The sequence below is a fragment of the Echinops telfairi genome, unplaced genomic scaffold (genome assembly GCF_000313985.2).
Source record: "Echinops telfairi isolate 266 unplaced genomic scaffold, ASM31398v2 ScPeMD7_5592;HRSCAF=6446, whole genome shotgun sequence".
NCBI classification, from domain to species: domain Eukaryota; kingdom Metazoa; phylum Chordata; class Mammalia; order Afrosoricida; family Tenrecidae; genus Echinops; species Echinops telfairi.
In genome coordinates this window covers 40,418,725-40,443,642 of record NW_022109491.1, presented here as the reverse complement: position 1 = coordinate 40,443,642, position 24,918 = coordinate 40,418,725, and the positions used below count along the sequence as shown (strand labels likewise).

Below are 24,918 nucleotides of genomic sequence, written 5' to 3'. Positions count from 1 at the left end.
CGGACTGTGCTTATCTCTGTTTTTGTTTGTTTGTTTTTCATTGCAGTGGAATTTCTGTGGAGCCACACGACAGAGAGCATGTGTGTTGGATATATGTCAGCACAGGATGGGAAAGCCAAGGTAAGGGAGTAGGGGAGCTTCAAACCTCGTATCCTTTGCATAAAACTACAGCCAGCTAAAATGATACAAATGCAGTATCAGTCTGTAGCTTTTTGATATTTGCACAAATATAATTAAGATCACTTAAGGTTCCTAAAGAAAAACCACAGATAATTTTTATTTTGACAGCACAGAAGAGGATTAGGAATTTTTGAAAAATGTTATTCGCCTCTTGACCACCTGTGAAATATTAGAAACAGAGAGGAGAGTTGGGAGAAGAAAGTGGGAATGAAACATGAGCTGTCAGGGCTAGATGGTTTTGCAAGGATTGCTTGAAGAACGAAAGGAAACCAAAACAAGTAGGTTTAGCCCCTGGAACTTAGCCTTGCATGTGTGAGGGCAGAGGGATTGACATGCTCGTACATATGACTTGACTGAAGCTCCAAAAAGTTCTAGCAAAAGCTCACATGGGGTTCTCATGAGCAGAATCAATAGTCTGTGACCTTGTACCAAGTATGTGTGCTGGCATCGCTGGGTGACTCTCAACAGTCATATCAACATGCTCACATCACCTCTTGAGCTGCCCAGCTTCCCTAGACTAGAACTGAAGACGTAATTTGTGGATTTTGTTTTACATTGGCCTCGTGTTCTTGTTCATGACGGTTTTAGAAACAGCTGTGGCACATGATGTTTATATGGAATAAAAATGCCCCACTTGCAAAGCTAGGAAGTTGAACAGCCTCTTCTTTAAAGGACACAGTACATTTGGAAATATTTTAGTTAAGAGTTTTAAAAATATAAATCTTCTGATATGAACTGAATCATTAACAAATAGAGCATGGGGGTGGAACAAAATGGCAAAGTGAATGAAGACTCCCATTTCCTCCATCAGCAAGTAACCAGCTGAACAAATAATTCAAGCAAGTACAGACTTAGGTCATAACAATTCAACAGCTGAGGTGCTGGAGCATCAGCCTGAGTGGAGAAGCAGGAGGAGAGGAGCAGTGATGTACAGAACTGAAGCCACCTACCCACTCGCGTCAGGAGCACTCACTCAGTACAGCCCTTCTGGAACAGTGCTGGGTAACACCCAAAACTGGAAATGAAAAAGGACAGCTATTCTGAAGAAGCTGTAGCCCATATTTCTAAAGGTGGTATACATTGGAAGTGTGAGTTCACAAGTGGTGCTCTGAGAGAGTACTGTTGAATCTTGCTGAGGCCCGAGATGCACAAGAGGGGGACTGGAAAGGACACAGGGCCAGGAGAATACTTAACAATGATGTTTGACAAAGGAGCTGCCAGCTTCACCACTGTCATCAGCATCAGTAACCAGCAAAATACCCCTTCATGTACGTGCATATTGAATTCCAGAGATAAGAATCCAGAACTCCTGATTCAGCACTGTAAAAGGTTTTTTTTGTTTTAATCAAAAACAAAAATCCTAAAGTTATGAGTGACTTTATAATTTACAATCCTTGGATCACACTGGCTGGTGTGCTTCTTCCAGGAGGACTTGGGTGATGGCTCACTTTGATGGCTGCTTGTTTGAAGCCAAGCTTTTAAGACCTTAGATGCTATTCTTTCTGATCGCCAGGCACTATCTGCTTTCTTTACTACCCATTTCTATAGCACCCATATCTTCTGTGATCGCTTGAAGGTGGTGAACATCAATGAGGCTATATCATGTAAACTCATTATTATGATTGAGGATAGATTCTTAAATTGAGGCTAGAATTAAGTGTGATTCCCCCAAACCATTCATATAGCTATGCTTTACATATGTTTTATGTATGCCTCTGGTTTACGTTAAAGACATTATTTTCATTTTATGATAGATAACATTATGAATCATCCTCTTAGGGCATAAGATAATTCTGTTGATAGTATCATTAATTTGGTCAATGGTATAGAATTTTAAACATTGTTGAAAAAGGATATTATACTGGTGAAAGTCAGCTTCACACTGCAATCAATGAATTATTTACTTGTACAGATTAAGCATTTATATGACTGGACACTATTTACATAAACAATAGGAGTTGGTGATAGGGCAAAACTTTCAATGATACTCATTCACAAAGGCAGTACTATACCTACCAGCTTAATATATGCCATGAGAAAGCAAAGAGGGCATTTAAGTATTAAATATGAGGAGTATTTAGATCTTAAATACTTAAATACTCCTTACAAATATTAATACTTAAATACTCCTTACAAAATGGAATTGTGCTGGGCGAAGGTGAGCTTTTGTAGTATGCATTTTTCCTGCTGGGCAAGGATCAAGCAACTCACTTTGAATTAGTGCACCCAGTGGCATTTCCTGGTAAGGTTCTCTCTGGTGACAGTGAGGTGTTTTTTTGTTTTGTTTTCATAAAAGCAGTTTTGCTCAAATCTTGGTTTTTTTTTTGTGATGGCCAATTTTTTTTTTAAATAATCATTTTATTAGGGGCTCATACTACTAATCACAATCTGTACATACGTCATCTGTGTCCAGCACTTTAGTACATATGTTGACTTCATCATTCTTATGACACCCACTTTCCACTTGAGCCCCTGGTTTCAGCTCATTTTTCCCTCTCCCTCCCAGCTCCCCCCGAACCCCCGATAATTTATAATTTATTATTATTTTATCATATCTTACCCCATCCCACGTCTCCCTCACCCACTTCGCTGTCCGTCCACCAGGGAGGAGGCCACATGTAGACCTTGTCCTCTGCGCCTTGTCATCTTACAGGCTGGTGTGCTTCTTCCATGTGGGCTTTGTTGTTTCTCAGTTAGATGGCCCTTTGTTTATCTTCCAGCATGTGGGACCCCAGATTGTGTGTAATTTGAGAGCTTGGCACCATCAGCTTTCTTCACCACATTTGCTTATGTACCCGCTTTGTCTTCAGCATTCGTGTTGGGCTAGGCTGGTGTGCTTCTTCCTTGTGGGTTTTGTTGTTTCTTAGCTAGATGGCCATCTGTTTGTCTTCAAGCCAATTTAAGAGAACAGTATATGGCTTTAAAATTTTGTTTCCTGCTTGGGAAAAATGCTGCAGAAACTGTTGTGATGTTGAACACAGCTTATAAGGACAGTGCTTTGGGGAAAACTCAAGTGTACGAGTGGTTTTTTTGTTTCAAAAAAGGTGAAATGTCAATTGATGATAAACCTCCTTCTGGACATCTGTCAACTTCCCAAAAGGACGAAAATGTCAACTCATAGTGCATTTGGAGTTCGTTCCCCCAGGCCAGACTGTTAATTAAGCTTTCTCTTTTTAGAGGTTCTGAAAAGATCACAAAACAGTGTGTGACAAAAAAGACCTGATTTGTGGCAGACGGGGGACTGGTTTTGCCACCAGGACAATACACCTGTTCACACAGCCATCTCACTGCTCCAATGTTTGGCAAAAAACAGCATTACTCTTTGCCCCATACACCTTCACTCACCTGACCTCACTCCGTGTGCCTTCTTTAATTTCCATGAATGAAGAGGGACATGAAAGGACAGCGATTTGACTACATAAAAGAGGTGAAGGAAAAAAAATGAGGAAGGTGCTGTCAGACATCCAAACAGATGCGTTTGAAAAATGTTTCCAAGAATGGAATCACAGATTTGACTAATGTATTAACTTGTAATGGATAGTACTTTGAAGGTGATGTTTCTTTTATAAAAAAAAATTAAATACATAGCTGGGGCAGGGGGTGATTATGGGGTTTTTTGGCTACCTCCTTGTATAGTCCTGGGCTACCATTCATTGGACACACTCAAGCAAGAGATCCCAACCAAAGTTCAGTGGCTCCCAATTCACCTTGGGATAACAGTTACCTGCTTCATCTCATACTAGAGCATTTCAACCTAATATGTCAACTCCTTAAATCTGCTATAGGTGAGTTTGAGGTAAAATCCCGTTCACTTAATGGATTTTACACATTGATTCCTTCTGGTGTGCCCTATGAAGGCTGTTGTGGGCCTTGAAAAGACAAAGGCTAAAGTCCCAATAGTCTAGTGCAGTGGTTCTCAACCTTCCTCATGCCACCACCCTTTAATACAGTTCCTCATGTTGTGGTGACGCCCAACCATAAAATTATTTTTGTTGCTACTTCATAACTGTAATTATGCTACTCTTATGAATTGGGTGACCTCTGTGAGAGGGTCGTTTGACCCACAGGTTGAAAAACACTGCTCCATAGTATATGGACTGGATGATCAAGCACTGGATAGAAATTAAATTGAAAATGCCCAATTAGAAACACTGTCCTGGATGTATGCTACCCTTAGGTTCTATATAAATATTGTTAAGTTTTTTTCCCCTAATGGGAGTTTGCTTCTCCCAGTTTATCCAGCAACAGAAATCTAATTGCCTTTTCTGTGACATACATGCCCCTCTCCCCCTGCCTTGACTTGAATTTCCAGTAAGGCTCACTATCACTCTTGTAGGATTGTCTGTTGATTTGGGATGACCTTAGCACAATGTTGTATAGCAGGAGCGAATGGTCCTCTCCCTCTCCCCCAATCTTGGAAAAACTGACCCCATCGGAGGTGAGGTTTCCTTGGTCGAAGTGGTTTTTAAAATGTTAATATAGAAGGGGTGAAGTATCTTTCATGGGTGCTAGGCAAGGTTCTGGTTGATGTATCTTCCATGGGTTCTCTACATCATTGCTTAGGAGACCAGATTAAAATATTAACATGACCTGAGGTCAGAAGCCTGCATTTGTCTTGGTGTTTATCCCTATGGTACCAAATTCATACAGCATCTGTCATTTTGTGTTTGACTAACTTCACTCAGCATAGTGGTTCCAGGTCTCTCCATTGTCATGAGATGTTTCATGCTTAAACCATGGTATTCTTTTTTTTTTTTTAATCATTTTATTAGGGGCTCATACAATTCTTATCACAATCCATACATACATCAATTGTGTAAAGTACATTTGTACATTCATTGCCCTCATCATTCTCAAAACATTTGCTCTCCTCTTAAGCCCCTGGTATCAACTCCTCATTTTTCCCCTCCCTCCCCACTCATGAACCCTTGATAATTTATAAATTTATAAATTATTATTTTATCATATCTTGCCCTGTCCGATGTCTCCCTTCACCCACTATTCTGTTTTTTTTCCCCCAGGGAGGAGGTTATATGTAGATCCTTGTAATCGGTTCCCCCTTTCCAACCCACCTTCCCTCCACCCTCCCGGTATCACCACTCTCACCGATGGTCCTGAAGGGATCATCTGCCCTTGATTCCCTGTGTTTCCAGTTCCTATCTGTACCAGTGTACATCCTCTAGTCTAGCCAGATTTGTAAGGTAGAATTGGGATCATGATAGGGGTCAGGGGGAAGGAAGCATTTAGAAACTAGAGGAAAGTTGTATGTTTCATCGTTGCTACACTGCATCCTGACTGGCTCGTTTCCTCCCTGTGACCCTTCTGTAAGAGGATGTCCAATTGCCTAAAGATGAGCTTTAGGTCTCCACTCCACATTCCCCCTCATTCACAATGATAGGATGTTCTTCTGATGCCTGATACCTGATCCCTTCAACACCTCGTGATCGCTTAGGCTGGTGTGCTTCTTCTATGTGGGCTTTTTTGCTTCTGAGCTAGATGGCCGCTTGTTTACCTTCAAGCCTTTAAGACCCCATGTGCTATATATTTTGATCGCCGAGCACCAACAGCTTTCTTCACCACATTTGCTTATTCACCCACTTTGTCTTCAGCGATTGTGTCGGGAAGGTGAGCATCATAGAATGTAAACCACAGTATTCTATTGTGTGTATGTACCAGGGTTCCTTTAGCCTTTGATGGGCATCTGTGCTGTTTCCTGCTTCTTGCTATTGTGAACTGTGCTACAATGAACATGAAGAGCATATGTGCACTGGTACTGTATGACTTATTTCTTTGGGAGTATATGCCCAGCAAAAGTATTGTTGGGTCCTTTGGTATTTCTATTCCCAGTTGTTTTAGGTAGCACCATACAGCTTTCCACAGCAGTTATACCTACTTACTAGCCCCAGCAGTATAGAAGAGTTCCCGATCTCTCTGCACCCTCTCCAGCGGTTTTTTTTAATTGTGCTATATAAGGTGATTATAAGGTGATATCTCATTGCTGTTGCATCTTTCAAATGGCTAATAATCATGAGCATTTCCACGTTATCCATTTGAGTGCTGTCCCTTCTGAATTGTCTATCCAAATCCTTTGCCAACCTTTTAATTAGATTATGTTTTTTTCTTGTTGAGGTGTTAAAAATTCTATAGAATTTAGTGATTAGTTCTTGGCCTGTTGTGTCATTGCTAAGGATTGTTTACTCGGTTCACGGAGTCACATTTTACTCTTGAGGAAGTCTTTTGATGTGCATAGTGTTTTAGCTTTAACAGGCCCTACTCATATATTTTGTCTACCACTGTGTGTGCACTTTGCTATGTTTTTTTAGCCTGTATATACCCTGCCATGGGGCCCTTAAGTCTGTCCCAATTTGCTCATTGATGATCCTTATATCTCTGGGGTTTACATTTGGTCTCTAATTCACCTTGAGTCGTTTTTGTGCATGGGGCAAGGTATGAGCCTTATTTAATTTTTCTGCTAAAGGATACACAATTTTTCCAGCACCATTTGTTGAAGAGGGTGTCTGCCATTTAATATGTTTTGGTCTTTTGTCAAAAATCAGTTGGCTGTAGGTGGATGCTTTTATTTCTGGATGTTCCATATTATTCCATTTTGTTTGTCGCTGTATCAGTACCACACTACTTTGACCCCTGTGACTGAGTACTTCTTGAGGTCGAGTGTGCAAAGCCTCCTACTTTGTTTTTCTTTTTGAGAAGTTCTTTGCTTATCCTGAGCATCTTCCCTCTCTATATGAAGTTGGTGATTGCTTTTTCTATTGAAGGAATTAAGATGGGATTTAGATCAGAATTGCTTTGTATTTGATGTAGGTCCTATTGTCATGTTCACAATGTTAAGTCCTTCCTGCCCATGAACACAGCATATTCTTTCATTGGTGTAGGTCTCTTTGGGTTTCTTGTAGTAACAGTCTGCAGTTTCCTTCAGAATTGTCTTTTGTTTCTTTGTTGATTCCTAGGTATTTCGTTTTCAGTGTGGCTGTTGTAAATGGTATTGCTTTCTGGATTTCATTTTTGGAGCTCTCCCCTGGTATATAGGAATCCAATTGATTTCTGCTTGCTAACCTTGTTCCTGCTATTTTACCAGGCCCCTCAATAGTTTCCAGCAATCTTTTTGTGGAGTCCTTTATATATAAAATTGTATGGTTTCCAATTAGTGAGAGCTTCACTTCTTTGCCCAATTTTATCTCCTTAATTTCTCTTTGTTGTCTAATGATTCTAGCTACGACCTCCAGCGCAGTGTTGAATAAGAGTGGTGATAAAGAGGAGCCCTTGTGTAGTTCCTGATTTCAGGTGAAATGTTTTCCAGTTTTCCCCATTTAGTGTGATGGATGCTGTTGTTTTTTCATACATGGACTTTATTATGTTGTTTCCCTTCTTTTGAGTGCTTTTATTAGAAATAGGTATTTTATATTGAGTGCTTTTATTAGAAGTAGGTATTGTACATTGTCAAATGCTTTATCTGTATTGATATGATTATGTGATTCTTACTCTTTGTCTTATTTAATGGATGAATTACATTGATTGTTTTTTGAATATTGAGCCATCCTTACATCCCTGCTAATGAATCCCACTTTGTCATGATAAATTATGTTTTTGATAATTTATTGTATTCTCTTAGCCATAATTTTGTTGAGAATTTTTGCATGTATGTTTATGAAGGATTGTGTTCTTTAGTTTTCTATCTCTGTGGGTTTTTGCCTGGTTTTGGTAAAGAATTCTGCTCATTTCTTAGAATGAGTTTGGGACTGTACTGTCCCTTTCGATATTTAGGAACACTCTGTGTCCAATTGGTGACAGCTGTTTCTAGAATACTTGGTAGAATTCTGCTGTGAAGCGATCTTGTTCTGTGCTTTTCTTGATTGGAATTTGCTTGATGCCCTTCTTTCTTTCTTTCTTTTTTTTGTTATGGGTCTGCTCAGGTTTTCTATATTGGTTTGTGTCAGTTTGAGTAGATGAGTGTTTCTAGGTATTTGTCCATTTGTTTAGATTATAAAACTCATTGGAGCACAGTCTTTCATAGTACTGTGTTATTTTTCTTTTTATTTCATATGGATCTTTTGTGTTGTCAGCCTTTTCATCTCTAATTATTTTCATCTTTTTCTTTTCCATTCTTGTTTGCCAGAAGTTTGTCTATTTTGTTAATCCTTTTAAAAACCAGCTTCTTGTCTTACTGATTTCCCCCCCATATTTCTGTTTTCCATTTCATTCATTTCCACCCTAGTCTTTTTTATTTCTTCTTTGGTTGGAGATTTTATGCTGTTGCCCTTGTTCTAGTTATTGGAGGTATTATGTTGCTTTTGAATTTCTCCTCTTTTTTCATGCCCATGTCAAATGCTGTAAATTGTCCTTCGATAACTGCTTTTGCTGTATCCCAAAGATTTTGGTATGTGTGTTATCATTCTTGTTTGTTTCAAGGAATTTTAAATTCTCATCCTTTATTTGATCTATTACCCAGTTTTTAAAAAATTAGTATGTTGTTCATTCTCCATGTGTTTGTCTTTATGTTCCTGTTCTTTCTATTGTTGATTTCGAGTTTTATAGCATTGTGGTCTGAGAAACTGGATTATAGGAACTCAATGTTAAAAAGCATTTTTTGAGGCTTGCCTTGTGATCTAGAGTGCGTCCTGTGTCCACTGTAGAAGAATATTCTCTCTTGTTGAGTGGCGTTCTTTCCATATGTCTAGGATGTTAAGCTGGTTGATTGTATTGTTATCACTTCTGTTTCTTCATTAAGGTTCATTCCTGAAGATCTGTATTTCCTTGCAAGTGGTGTGTTGCAGTCTTCTACTATTAGTGTTGAGCTGTTATTTCTGTCTTCAACTCTGAGAATTTGATTGCTATGTTTTGAGGGGCTTTTATTGGGTGTGTAATGTTTATTTATCAAGGCTATATTTTCCTGGTGTATTGTTCCTTTAATCCTTATGTAGCATCTATTCTTGTTTCTCATTATTCACTTTGAGAAAATAGACTTCAAAGAGACTAATATTGCTATAACTTGGTAGATGTTTCACCAACCTTGTATTTCCCCCCCAATACATTTGTTGGCATATAACTCACATAACATACAATTCAGTAATTCGGTCATATCAAGAAAAATTGTACAATCATCATCACAATCAGCTTTAGAATATTTCTTCATTCTTGTACTCATCATTATTAGCTCCTCCTTTCCCACTAACCTCCCACCACCACCCCAACGTACACTGGCATATTTCCAAGGGACCATGGCTCCATGTACTGCCTCTATAGATTTACCTATCCTGGATCTCATATACCGAAAAAAAAAAAGCCAACAAGAATAACAAGGCAAAACAGTTCAAAAACTCAATTTTTTAAAAAGAAATATTAAAAACTAGAACAAATTTAAAATGGATAATAAGGGAGATCAAATGATAGGGTGCTAAATTTTAACCTGACTGCATCTTTAGCCATCCTTTGATTTTTATTCTCTTTTTGTGTGTGAGTTTAAGATGTATCTCTTGTAGGTAGTATATGAATGGATCTTGTTTTCTAACCCAGTTTTCTACTCTCTGCCTTTTGATTGGTGCATTTAATCCATTAATTCCGTGTCATAGTTGATGCATATGGTCTGTTGCTGTGATTTTGCTGTGTTTGTGTTTGGTTTCCCTGTCTCCATGCCCCATTTTTTATTTTATGGGTGTTTTTCTGCCTCCTCTATTTCCCTGTTATTTTGAATGCTGCCTTCGTTGTATTGGTTTCTGGTAGTGCTGTTCTGTTTGGTGTTCTCAGGCTGTCTGCTGTTGTTGATTCTCTGTCCAGAGTGACCTGGTTAAGGCAAGACCGCCTGAAACAGGGCAGAGGACTCCCTGAGATTATCTTCCTACAGCACTATGTGAATCCTGACATGAGCCTCTTTACTGAGATCACTGTTCAGTGAAATACCAGAGTGACACAAAATAAAACCTTAAAAACAGCAAAAACATACTGCCATTGAGTTGATGATGACTCATAACGACCCAATAGGACAGACTAGAATTCCCCCTGTGGGTTTCTGAAGCTATAAATCTTTATGGAAGAAAAACACCTTTTTTTTTTTCCTTCTGAGCAGCTGGTAGTTTTGAACTGCTGACCTTGCAGTTAACAGACCAATGCATAACCCATTACATCACATGAGGTCCTTGAAACAAAGGATATTACCTGTAAATCTGACACTTTACTTAAAACTGACTGTATGAGAACAGTAGCCAACAATTAAAAAGCAAAGTTAAGAAGTTAAGAAAGTGTTGAAACTGGAGTACTTGAAATGGACAAACAACACAAAGAGAATGCTGACACAACATAAGTGTAATTAATGTAACTGAGCAATCTGTGTAGAAATTGTCAAATTGTAAATTTTATCAAAAATTCAATACAATTTGAAAAAGCAGTGACAAATTAATGCATATATATAATGAGACTAATTTGTTTCTTCCTTGTCATATTTACACGCATCCAGATCAACCCTGTATCTTATCAAGTAACTTAATAGCTTCACCTGGCTCATGTGAATACAGTTAATATAAAAGTATTTCTTTAGAAAAGGATTGGCATATACTTTTTAAAAATAATGTTCATTCATTATCACTTACTATATATTGTCATATATATTTCTTTCATTGTCACTTGCTATAATATTTATATTGGCAGGCCTAATTTCATAAGAAAACAAGCACTATTTTGTTTCATAGTAAATGGAGAAGGGAATTATAATTGTCCATTTCAATGATGACTTAAGGCTACTGTGAATTTTCTGTGAAGATGAAAATGTTTGTCCTGTGTTTTCTAATGGGATAGCCACTAGCCAATGTAGCTATTGAGCACTGGAAATCTGACTTGTATGACTGTAGAACTGAATTTTAAATTTTACTTAATTTGAATTTAAATAACTAAATAGTGGCTACTGTATTGAACAGCACAGGGTTATAAAAAAAATGAATGCTAAATGGCCATTTGAAAACATTTTTTCCTAATAAATATTTTTAGAATATTTTTTTAACCTTAAGGACAAAGTTCCTAAGTGTGAAAAGAAACTAATAAGCCAAAAGAATCCTTGTTACTGATATTCTGGACATTTTTTTTACAGCCTACATGCTACAATGCTGAGGTAGAACTACTTTTTAATGAAAGCAAGCATTTGGGGTAAACCTCAGTCTGGTTGTATATGGTCATGTTATTAAGTGCATTATTAGGAAGTGTTCTTGTCATCCCTGCTGGTGGCGTGTGGAACACACCGTACTATTTAACATGAAATATGGGTAATCAAGAGAGAAAAGAATCCTGCATTGAGCCTAAAGATGTTTGGCTTCTTTAAGTTGCCAAAGTGGACATCTGGTGAACATAGATTTCATATTGCTGGTAAATTTTCCAGCTGGTAGTCTTGATTGGGCCAACAGATACAGCTGCCCCTCTTGCCTGTCATATAAATGATGGTTTTGACCTTCCTTGCTGCGAGATAATCCTGTTCCCTTTCTTCCTTCTTTGCCCTTGTGGCTACAACTGCTTTCCAGCGGAAAAATGTAGAACTTTAGCTGCTGACATCTGTTGCTCAAAAAATCATCTCTTCTAAGACTGGAATTTTATTCTTACTGGTAAGACACAGTTCTAGATGAGAAGCTGTGCTCTAAAGAGAATAGTGGTACAGCAAATTTCTATTCTGACTTTCACGAATCAGCCCTTGGCCCTCCTCCTCATCTCCTGACTTATTTGAAAGAAAGATATGAAATTACTGGCAGAGTTATTTTTCATAATTGTTGGTTTGTGAAACATGCTCTCACATAACATTGAGAACCATGATAGAAAAATAAATAAGCACGCATTTTAAATTTAAAACATTTTTTTAAACTTTTAAAAACTTTAAAAATTGTCTCTCTTCCAAAAAATTGACCTCTTTTTACATTTCTTCAAATTTTCAAACTAGAGGCATCTGGCCATTTGAACATTTTATGCAAATTAAGTTTTAAATGTCAAAATCATACTTTTTGGAAAGGGGCAGATAATAACCACTATCACTGTAGCTGAGATCCACATCTTATTTGAATAAATATAACCAGGTTATTCTTTCATTCTTTCTTCCTTCTTTTCTCTCTCCTTCTCACTGTCTTTTTTCCTCCTCCCTCCTGCTTTCTTTTTCTAAATGAACATTTTTAACAGTTTTATTGGCATATCATTCACTAATCATACAAGTTAATAGCCCAATCATATTAAAGCATTGTACAATCATCACCACGATCTATCCAGTGTTTGATGAACCATGCTATATGCTACTGGAACTTAGACTCTGTTCTTTTGAAGTGGACAACTCCTTCATAGGTCACCCCAGAAGGCCTCAATGTGGAAACCCCACTAAGTGACCCGGGCTTTGCCTCAAACTCACCTGTAGCCCCTGGGCTTAAGGATGGACCTCCTTAGTTTGAGAAGCAGATGAGTGCTCTCCCAAGGTTATAGAACTGAGAGTTGTTAGGCAAGGCTTTGGTTCGAATCTCTTGTTTTGAGGGTGTCCAATACATGGTGATCCGGGACTACCATATATTCACTATTTTAATGTCCCCTTGCCTTTTTTATGATGTATTAATGTTGTAGGGATGGATCTGCCTTTGTAAATCAATATTTTTGGAAGTGTTGTCCTATCATCAACCCCTATTGTTTTTTCTTTTTAATTGTTTTATTAGGGGCTCATGCAACTCTTATCACAATCCATACATACATCAATTGTGTAAAGCACATTTGTACATTCATTGTCCTCATCATTCTCAAAACATTTGCTCTCCATCTAAGGCCCTGGCATCAGTTCCTCATTTCCCCCCTCCTTCCCCACTACCCCCTCCCTCACGAACCCTTGATAATTTATAGATTATTATTTTGTCATATCTTGCCCTGTCCAACACCTCCCTTCACCCACTTTTCTGTTGTCCATCCCCCAAGGAGGAGGTCACATGTAGATCCTTGTAATCGGTTCCCCCTTTCCAACCCACCCTCCCAGTATCATCGCTCACACCACTGGTCCTGAAGGGATCATCCGCCCTGGATCCCCTGTTTCCAGTTCCTATCTGTACCAGTGTACATCCTCTGGTCTAGCCAGATTTGTAAGGTAGAATTGGGATCATGAAAGTGGGGGAGGAGGAAGCATTAAGGAACTAGAGGAAAGTTGTATGTTTCATCATTGCTACATCACACCCTGACTGGCTCGTCTCCTCCCCGAGACCCCTCTGTAAGGGGATGTCCAGTGGCCTACAAATGGGCTTTGGATCTCCACTCCACACTCCCCACCTCATTCACAATGATTTGATTCAGTGTTAAACTTGAGTTTGATCTGTACAAGTCAACAATTTATGTATTTTAGTTTGTCACTGGCCTATACTTGTATAATTCCCTTTCCTGAACAACGTTTTATATACTATGTCATTGACTAAATTAATGACACTATCAATATGCCCCAGGGGTAGGATTGAAAATGTTCCCTATCACAAAGTGATAATGATGTCTCTGAAGTAAATCAGAAACATATCACACATAGATATATGAATGGATTTTGAGGTTTGCACTTAATCCTTGTCCAAATCTAAGAACAATCCATTCTTAAGACATGGTCCTCCTTGATGCCTGCCTGCATGAAGAAATCAATGGAGATATGCGTTCTATAGCAGAGTGAGGAGAAAAAACTAGATAGTGCTTGGCAATCAGAAGCATCTGGGTTCTTACAGGCCTGTCTTCAAGCTAGCAGCCATCTAAGAGAGGCATCAACTAAGTCCACATGGAAGAAGCATACCAGCTTGTGTCATCCAAGGATTGTAAATTATAAAATTCAAGTCCAAAGGTAGGCATATGCTGTCAGAGCTTAAATTGTGAACAGCCGGTTTGCAGAAGGCTATAGATGACAGTGGAAGCCCCAAATCCATTTGCAGGGTCCACATGTGGATGAAGTCTCTAGTGAATCCCTTCTGACCATAGTTGAGGGATATGAAGAGCCTTGCTATCAGAGAGAGAGCCTTGTAAAGTCAATTATGGCAGATGTAGTTTGGTTAAAATCTAGTGTTTTATCATTTGATATCCCTTTTGACCCATTTTAAAGTTCTTTTATGCTTTTTAAAGTAAAGAACATTATTATAGTGGTATCATTTAATTCTGTTTCTAATCCCCTACTATAGCATTCATTGAACAGCTTTCTTTTATGGAAACAGAATTAGGACACTGAGATATTATATTTAAAAAACCAAAATGCCCACATCCTATCAAAATACCAGGTATTGAACAGTTTTTCATAAACACTCAGTGTATGTGGACTAAGGACCCCTAATAGGGCAGTGGTTAAATAGTGTTCTACTAACAGAAAGGTTGATAGTTTGAACACTTGTCACTCCATGGGAGAATGATGTGACTGTGTACTTTCATCAAGATTTTGGCCTTGGAAACCTTCTAAGGATTCTGTTTTGCCCTTCACTGTCACAGTGATTTGGAATCAACTAGATAGCAGTGGGTTTGGTATTTGGTTTGGGTATATGGACCACATGTTAAAATTGGCATGGCCTTACTCAGACATAATCAATGAAACCTGACAGTTGAGAAAATACTTTTTATAAAAACTCATTTATGAAAGAGAGCAAGATATTGTACAATCCTAAAGAGTCACTCCACAGATTTCTAAGTATTTGTAAATAAAAAATAACCATTAAATATAGAAGCTGAGCAACACTTTTGACAGAATAATCAAAATTAATGTCACAAATGAAGGACAAATGAGCTTAATGGATGTTATTGTCTGGAATATACAGTATCACTTTTGTAGTATATGTATATATATTTTTTTAAATCTTAATATTTTATCTTGAAGTGAATAACCTTAATCTAATCATGAGGAAATGCCAGATAATTCTAAAATAAATATTTTACAAAGAGAAGAAAAAGGGATTACACTTTTAAAAAACGTGTATGGTCTTTCCTTTTTTTCTCCCCCACTTCTTTTTCTCTTTTGGTGCCTATCAATATAATATAGGCAAGATAAGCAATCCCAAGGAGACACCAACTGGCTGATGACTGGGGTGGGGTGGTGGGGTAGGAGGGGACATGAGTTGTGAGCCAATAAGGACAGGGATAGGGAAATAGCAAGGGTTCTGAAATTGATGGTGAGGAGGGTACAGCATTCCTAGTCATATTCGATTAATTGAAATGTATCCAAAAGGAATTTGAGATGTAAATGGCAGTTAAACATGACAGTGGGGCAGAAGGAAAAGAGGAAAGAATAAAGTAATAATTATATTTACAGGTATAAATATAGGCATGAATATATGTAAATATATAAAGATAGGTGTATTGTCTATGTATGTATGTATATGTAAATTCAGTACAAAAGCAAAGGACTTGGGCCTCTACTTAAATCTTACCTCGGTACAAGAACAATTTGTTCTAATAATGTGGCACTGTATGATACTCATCATCCCCAAATGATTGCTGAAGACAACATGGGTGCATAAGTAAATGGGTGAATAAAGTTCATGGTGCCTGGCTACTAAAAGATACAGCATCTGGAGTCTTAAAGGCTTGAAGTTAGACAAGTGGCCATCTAACAGGGAATCAAAAAAGACCACATGGAAGAAGCATACCAGCCTGTGTGATCATGAGGTGTTGAAGGAAATAGGTATCAGAAGTTCAAAAACAAGCAATCAAATTGAGATGAAGGAGTGTGGACAAAATGGAGACCCAAAATCCTGCTATAAGACAATTGGACAGTCCCTCACAGAAGGGCCACAAGGAAGGGATGATAGATCTAGGGAAAAGGGGGGTGAGAAAGGGGAACTGATCGCAGGGAGGGAAACGAGTAACAGAATTACAGGTGAACAGATATGTTGGATGGTGTAACATATGGCAAAAATAATAAAGTATAATAATAAGGTTTCTGGGCCATAGGGTGTGGGATGTAAGGGATAAAGGGGAGTAGATATCAAAGAGTTCAAGAAGAAAGAAAATGTACTGAAATGGATGGTGGGGCACTTGTACAATTCTGCTTGATCTAAATTGAAATATTAGTTGCTACAATATCTGTAAAAGCTCCCATTTAAAAAAACAAAAACAAAAAAATAACCCAATACTGTACAAAAGAGAGATAGCTACTAAATTTTATACCAAATCCTAAGCTGCATCTAATAGAGGAAGGGATAATACTAGAAATACTCTGCTAGGTCAATTTATAAAATTGGAATATGGATAGTAAAAAAATATTGTTAAATGTATTAGAGTTGGCCATTTTACTAGGGTTTTATAAGGGAGCTTTCTTATTCTGAGTATATATACATGGCAGTATCTCAGAGCAAAGGGTCATTAAATAAGGGGGTACACCCCCAAATGGATTTTTTTTTCAAAAATATATATTTAAATTTTTTACAAAACAACCCTATCACCATCAAAGTACTCGCCATTACATTTTAAACATTTGTCATATCTACAATTCCCTTTTTGGAAACATTTTTCAAACTCATCTGATTGGATGGCTGACAAGCACCTTCCTCATATTTTTCTTCACCTCTTATACATCGTCATATTGCTGTCCTTTCTTGTCCCTGTTCATTCACGGAAACAAAAAGAAGTCACACAGAATGAGGTCAGGTGAGTAAGGTGCATGGGGCAAGAAGGGCATGGTGTTTTCTGCCAAAATCTGGCACACTGAGATGGCTGTGTGAGCTGGTGCATTGTTGTGGTGGCAAAATCAGTCCCCCATCTGCCACAAATATGGCTTTTTTGTTGGACATTCTTACACAATTTTTTCAGAACCTCTAAATAGAACACTTGATTCACAGTGTGACCTGGTGGAACAAACTCCAAATGCACTATCCCGCTCACATCAAAATAACATATGAGCATCATCTTGATCTTTGATTTCACGTGAAGAGCTTTTGGGGGGTAAGGTGATGATGGTGTTTTTCACTGCTTGATGTTTGCTTTGGGGGTTGTAAGAACAACACCCTATCTCATCACCAGTAATGACCTTGGGAAAAAATATGCATCACTTCAGAGCTGGTCTTTCAAAGCACAGCCTGTTTCCATTTGACACTCTTTTTCTTAGTCAGAACCCAGGCACAAATTTCACAGCGACTGTTCTCATTCCCAATCTACTGTTAAAATTTGCTGAGCCAAGCTCCAAGATAGGCTAGATAACTTCTACATCTCTTCAAAGGCCTGTTGGCAGTCTTTGAACACAGTGCATGAATTTTGTCAGCATTTTCGTCCATTTGTGAAGTCGATGGTGTCCAGAATGAGGTTTGTAATCAATCGACATTTCACCTTTTTGAAATCAGAAAGCCACTCGTACACTTGAGTTTTTCCCATAATACTGTCCCTGTATGCTGTGTACAACATCACAACAGTTTCTGTGGCATTTTTCCTGAGCAGGAAACAAAATTTCACAGTTACACACTGTTGTCTTAAATTGGCCATCACAAAAAACAAGGTTCGAGTGAAACTGCTTTTACAAAAAAATTCACTGTGACCAGAGGGAACCTTCCTAGGTGATGCCACTGGGTGCACTAACTCAGAGTGAGTTGCTTGATACTCACTTAGTGGGAAAATGTGTACTACACAATCTCCACCCAGCAGAGTTTTTTTTCCGTTCTTGGGGGGGGCGGACACCCCTTCATATATTAGGAAGCTTCAAACAGTTCATGGAAAAATTAAACTGAAAAATAATGTATTTTTCCATGATTTTTTTGAAGTGTACTATACATGCTGTATATTACTTATATATAGTATATATACTATGTATTCTCAATGACTCAGAAAATAATCATATATAAAATAAAAATAATATTTATTATGCATGAGAAAATGATGGTATGTTTCAAAGTCAGCTCCCAGCCTGGTGTTAGCTACTGATAGTGAGATTCTCTATAGTCTCTTCCCACAGATGTAGTCAATTTGATATCTGTGTATTCCATATAGAGAAGTCCATGTGCATGGTCATCTTTTAGGTTGTTGAAAAAAGGTGCTTTTTATGTATACATTCCTGAAAAGTTCTGTCATGTGATCTCCAGCTTCATTTCGATCACTGATACCATATTTTCAACTACCATTCCTTCTTTGTTTCCAACTTTGTATTCTAATCACTAATAATTATCAATGCATATTGTTTGTATGTTTGATTACTTATGGAGAATTCTTTAATTTCTTCTTCACTAGCTTCTATAGTTAGTGCATAAATTGAATAATAGTTTTATTGGTTGGATTTCCTTGAATTAGGATAGATATAATCTTATCACAGACAGCATTGTACTTCAGGATAGACCTTGAAATGTCCTTTTTGATGATGAATGCAACACAATTTCTCTTGATTGTGTCACTTCACACAGAATAAGCCATATGATTTTCTGATTTGAAATGGCCAATACCCAACTCTTTAAACTCACACCTAGAAAATTCATCTTTTTTCATTCCATTTCATTTGTAACGACTTCCAGTTTTCCTAGATTCATACTTAACACATTCCAATTCTGATGATTAATTGACGTTTGCAGTTGCTGCTTCTTACCTTGAGTTGTGCTCCATCAGCACCTGAAGATCCCCAAGGCAGTGCTCCTCCCACAGGCTTCACTCATTCATGCCACCGTGGCAACTCTACTTTGAGAAGACATGTCCTCCTCCATACTTTTCTGAATGCCTTCTTACCAGATAATGCCATGCTCTGGCATTATCTCTGACAGTGTTCTGTTTCCATTCATTAGGCTTTCAGTAAACGGCAATGTTTCAATTCTAAGGATAAGATGTTCATAGGGTGTTTGGGGTCACTTGACTCCATCTGATGAAACAAGAAATAAATCAACAACAACAACAAAAGCACACAAACACACATACACACACACACAAATAACAAGACTGAGCAAATAGCCACATGTTGCTATATACAAGTGAACACAAACACCCAAGCCAGAGCCAACATGTGCCTTCTCCTTCTCAGTCCCCAGTGTGTGCTGGTCAAGGGCCTGTCCAGGGTGCTCACAGTGAAAGTGAAGCCTCAGGTTCACAAGAATATGAGTTGATGACCTATATAGTCAATAGAAAAGAGACCTGGCTGTGTAGGGGCTACACTTTGGGTTGCTAACCGAAAGGTCAACAACTCGAAACCACCAGCTGCTCTTTAGGAGAAAGCCAAGGCTTTCTACTCCCATGAAGAGGCACAGACTCAAACCCACAGAGGCAGTTCTACCCTGCCCTATAGGGTTGTGGTTTATTCTGTGGCAGTGAATTTGGATTTTGGTAGTCTGCAGGCGTTATTGGTAGTAAGGGATGACTATCCTTGTTGTTTTGGTTTATCCAAACAACAGAAGGATAGGGGGTGGGGAACAAAACAGAAAGACACCAAAAAATGAGAACTGGCCGCTAGGTGTAGGGATGTAGATACGTATGATGATTTAGCCCCTCAGTGGTGCAGTAGCTATTTATCAAGACAATAGCAAGACTCCAGTTGCTGAGCCATTTTAGTCCCAGGGTATTGCCAAGATTCTGAGACGGCCAGAGCTGAGCCCCTCTTAAGTCCCAAGGCCTTGTGGACACCTAGTTTGATTCAGCTTCCCCTATATTGTGCTGTGCAGCAATCCTGCCAGGTTTCCCCCTCTATCAGAGTGCATTCCCTGCCCTTGGGATGGGGAGGGAGTGGTTTTACCATGCTCTGGCTGAAGCCGATTGGGTCCCAGGTATTCCTCCATTTAGTCAGTGGGTTTGGGGAGCAAAGGGTAGCCCACCTCTCTTTTTATCAGGGTGCACTGGAGATTGTTCTGCTGTGGGAGTAATTGTGTGGTTCAGGATTGTCCAGATGAGAGTTTGCTGCCCCTCTTGATCCCTTTCTGAATTCCACCTCATAATTTCCCAGTTGGTGCTCAGTTCACTTTTCTTTCCTCAGAGATTTGGGGCTCCAGATTTTTCAGTTGAATCTGTTGTTCTCATGTCGTTGTTGAGGTGGTCAGTGTCGTATGTCTGTCTAGGCGGGTATCTTTATCAGAATTCCCCTGGACATAGTATTCTTGATCACAGTTGTTTTTCTCTCAATACTTAAGATATATCGTTCCATTGCCTTCTGGCTTCCCCTGTTTCCAGTGAGAAAATGGCAATTAATCTTAGTAGGGATCCTTTATGTGTGACTGCTTCCTGCTTTTTCACTGTTTTCAGGCCCCCCTTTTTAATTCTTCTATTTTTGATAGTCACACTGTGGTCTGACTCAGTGTAGTTCTTGTTCATATTATTCCAATTGGAATTCTTACTGCTTCAATTTTTTAGAGTATGTCCTTTGTCAGATGGGTGAAATGTTCTATCATTATTACTTTAAATATTCTTTCTGCCTAGTTGCTATCAGAGCCACACCCTCCCACCCCTCCAATCTATTCTCTGAATCTTAGTACATTGGCTATGGATATAAGTTCTGCTTACACAATAGTAGCCTCAGACACCAATCCTCAGTGCTAAATAGGAGGAGTCAATGACCCAAACTGACACCCAGGGTAGTCTTTACTATTGGTTTCAGAGATCTGAGATATGGGTGTGCAGAAGCCAGGAGAGTGTGGACTGTGGGAGTCGACGCCACTGTATGGACTTTCTGTAGAAATTCATAACAGTCTTGCAACTGATAGTGTCCAGGTGAGGGAAGGTGTTGGCATACTCTGCCTCAGTGGTTCTCAACCTTCCTAATGCCACGCCCCTTTAATACAGTTCCTCATGTTGTGGTGACCGCCCAACCATAAAATTATTTTCGTTGCTACTTCATAACTATAATTTTGCTACTGTTATGAATTGGGGGACCCCTATGAAAGGGTTGTTCAATCCCCAAAGGGGTTGCGACCCACAGGTTGAGAACCGCTGTTCTACATGAACCCCCCCAGAGTTCTGCCTTCCTAAGTTTAGAGCAGACGCTTAGGGAGTGGTCTCTGTCAGACACTGTGATTAGGGTACGAGCTGAGGCTGGTTTCACAGTTTACAGCAGCAGGCAGCCTATGCTGCTGAGAAAACCATGGGACGAGGAGAAGGGAATAGATGGCTTATTGTTGGTTTATTGATTCTTGCAATTTCTTCAGCTTTCTTGTGGACAGTTCCTCAAGGACGAACACCCCTTTCTTGTTGTATTTTGTGGGAAGGGGATTGACAGGATGTTTCTGTTTACATTGCCATCCTTCTGTAATTCCCTCTGTGCACCTTTTGGCATAGAAATTATACCTCAGGTTTTTTCTTTGTTCATTCGTTTAATTTTATTTTAAAACATTGATTTATTTAACTTTCAATTCTGAAAAATTTCAGCAATTTTTGAGTAAAAAAAAATAGCGAGAATATATGCAATAAACAGTGTTGTGTAATGGTTACGGCAATGGCCTTCAACATTAGCCAGACTTGAATTTTGATCCTCACATTGCTGCCTTATAATACTTGGCAAATTAGCTGTGATTTGGGGCTCTCTTATTTTTAAATTGGTAATTCTCCTGAAAATGCCATAGCATTGTGAAAATTAATTAAATAATATACCTAAAGTGCATATGATACATGCTACATTAATTATGATGGGTGATGATGGTATTTGAGGAAGAAGAGGTGTTAGTAATTATCGAGCATCTCTCATGATTACGTATATCATCACACAGCTCCCCAGGATCCATTTATACTCTAGGTACGTTCTTGAAGGTCTCCTTTACATTATCTGTACCAAAAGTGGTATCTCCTTGACTTTCACCCTGCTCCTTTGGTAGAGATGACAGTGGTTATTGCATCTTGACACAACACAACTTTAACCTATAAATATCAACCAGCTGATAACCTGTAAATATCAACCAGCTGATAAGTAATTCAGAAATTTCAGAACAGAATTATCTTGTTTGTTTAAAGAATAGACACCCCAAACCTGAAATTCATGTCAGTATGTTGGTAACAGACGTCTTTTAAAGACCAGTTTGCTTAGGCGGTTTGTCAGCATGACAGCATTCCACTTTAGGGATATTAGTGTGTGAAATCTAAGATACGCTGGTCTAAGGTTTGCCTGCAGCATTTCCATTCTGCTTACCTAACTGAATACTTTTCCTTTTAAAAATAGGAGAAAATATTGAATACTAGCTACTGTTCAGTTATTCTTGTATGAATCTTGAGTGCTTGGGCAGTCTTTTTGATTCACCAACCTCTGACTAGTGGAGCAGCTATGGGCTATATTGACCATGGATTTCTTAAAGATGTCTTAAATCCGTGGTACTGACCCATGACATACATATTGCATATATGGGTTTATTTGATCATAATTTAGATATTTAAGAATTTCCTGCCTAGACCATGGCCTCAGTGTAAACCAAATTCTATCTACTTTTAAAAGTCTAGTCCTCATATCACAAAACTGAAAGAATCTGATTCTTCCTGTCTCAGGATGTCACTAGTAAGCTAAGTTTTCAGAAAACACCCTGGACATCTAAATTTGACAAATACAGAAGAAAGAGTCACTAATTGGTGATTTTACTTGTACCTTTTAAATTATCCAAAATTTCAAATGTAGAAAATTGCATTTCTTTTTCATGCTCTAGAGGTGCCAGGAGGTATTCTTTAGATAAACAGAAGAAACAATAAGACAAAATCCTCCTCAGCCTTAAGTTTATCTCTGATAGTAATTGGTAATGTTATTTTTAGCCTAATTAATCTTACACTTTTAATTTCTTCCAAATGACTATTTCAGCATTGCTCCAAAGCAATAAATAGAATAACTAAAAAGAGGAAATTTGTCATGTTGAAAAGAGCACACATCTTCTCAAAGGCGTTAATATGTTAGCCAAATCTCATTTTAATCATGATATAAGGTTAGAACTTAACGACATACATATACATATGTATATATATTTATCACATATATCAATTTGCATAACTTGGGAGCTAATACATAAGACATATCATTCCATAGTTCAATCATGAGACTGAAACTCTTTATGAGAGTAGAAAGCTGCTTCTTTCTCCCATGAGCAGCTGGTGGTTTTGAACTCCTGACCTCCCACAACGACACATATATTTTTATCACTTGAATTTATACTCTCTGTTAGTCCAGGTAGACTACAGAAACAAATTTATGGACACTTATAGGAAAGAGCTTCATATAAAGAGTAATTGTACATTTAGAAAACATCCCAGCCCATTCCAGATCAAGTCCATAAGTCTGATATTAGCCCATATGTCCAATATCAATCTATAGATTCCTCTTCAGACTCACGAAGCACATGCAATGATGCCAAATGCAGGAAGATCACATGCCAGTGGGTGGGAAGTCTTGTGGATTCAGTGGCGGTGTAAGCATCTCAGCAGTGACAGGAGTCTCCACGTGACTTTTCCAGCTCTGAGCACTAGTGTAGTCCCATGTTTCTTGTCAGCTGCAATGTCTCCCAGGGAGTGGCAGAGAAAGTGTCTCCACCTCCAAGGAGGAATACCGGAGTTCCCAGAATCCTCAGGAGAAAGCTATGCCCACATAGATGCCTCATTGGCTATGACCTGATTGACAGGCTAGACTCCACCCCTTCACTCTGAATCCTGAAATCGACACCAGATTGTGTAACTACCAGCTAGTCATTGTGTTAAATGAAATGAAGTGAATACACTTTTTAGTTGTAGCAATATGGAAAGTAATGAAAACATTAATTTCTATATCTCCCTAGTTACATAATTGTCAGTCACAAATGTGAACTTGATATTATAGTGTTACCCTCTTCTGCTATTTAGTTATTTAGGCAAGTATGTGCTTTCCCAAGAAGATACCCACTTGCTGTCTCCCCATAAGACACATAAACCATAACATTTAAATGAGAAAGGTATACTTACGAATGACTGCCTATATCACCCACAGACAGTGAGTCGTGGTTACATAATGGTGTTTTCTTTCTTTTGGTTGGAAAGCAGTAGACCATAAACCAAAGGGTTTTTTTTTTAACTCACAAAACTAAAAGTGATAATCTTAGTAATGTCATTCCTAGTTTGTATTAACTTCCTAACTTGAAACAAGGCTCCTGTGATTGTAATATATGTAGACTCCGCAAGGATTTGATAGTGTATAGCCTTAGTCTTATTACATTAATTAGGTGCATAAAAGGAGTTGGATCTATCAGAGCTGTGGTATATGTACAGACACTAATGACCACACACGTTTTTGTTATATACGGTGGGCATAACAGCTCCTTGATTAGCGCTTTCCTTAGAGTGAAACTTTGGGTCGGGTTGGTTTCTCAGGCACCCGGCTTCCCCTCCACTGCTCCCCTTCCCGATCGACCGCCAGCTTTGAAATCACAAGTGGATCCCCCAGTACATCAGATTTAATATGTAAACATTGTACACAAAAAGCAGACATTTATATATAAGAATTTCCCATAAATATTTCACACACATTTTTACATTTTAAAATTTTACATAAAAACACGGAGCATAGGGTTTTGTTTTTTTCTTTGTTTGTTTTTTTCCCCTAACTTATTTCCTCTTGTAAGAGCAAGAGATTAGGCAACATGGACATACTGCCTGTACTGAAGTGACTGGTTGGAACCAGTGTTAGCCTTCTACTGGGTACCCCACTGTGACAGCCCCACACCAGGCTTGTTTCACTCGCAGGCATTGGAGACTGACATGTGTTGTAGGTTTTGAACCTTCAGCAAAATCTATTTGCCAGAATACATTTTTTTTTCTTTTTTAACATTTTATTAGGGGCTCATACAACTGTTATCCCAATCCATACACACATCAATTGTGTAAAGCGCATTT

At 38.5% G+C, this 24,918-nt stretch overlaps 1 protein-coding gene across 3 annotated transcripts in view; it reads left to right on the top strand.

Moving 5' to 3' along the window:
* The window catches only part of TASP1 (taspase 1), a 311,341-nt gene that overhangs the window by 257,032 nt on the left and 29,391 nt on the right, over positions 1–24,918 (top strand). For all 3 annotated transcript variants that reach the window (XR_006680566.1, XM_004698159.2, XM_045295276.1), the window contains exon 13: positions 47–120. Coding sequence is in view for 2 of the 3 variants with exons in the window: in XM_004698159.2 (XP_004698216.1) it covers positions 47–120 (74 nt within the window). In the remaining variant the exon portion in view is untranslated. Of the gene's footprint in view, positions 1–46; positions 121–24,918 lie in introns of those variants that run through there.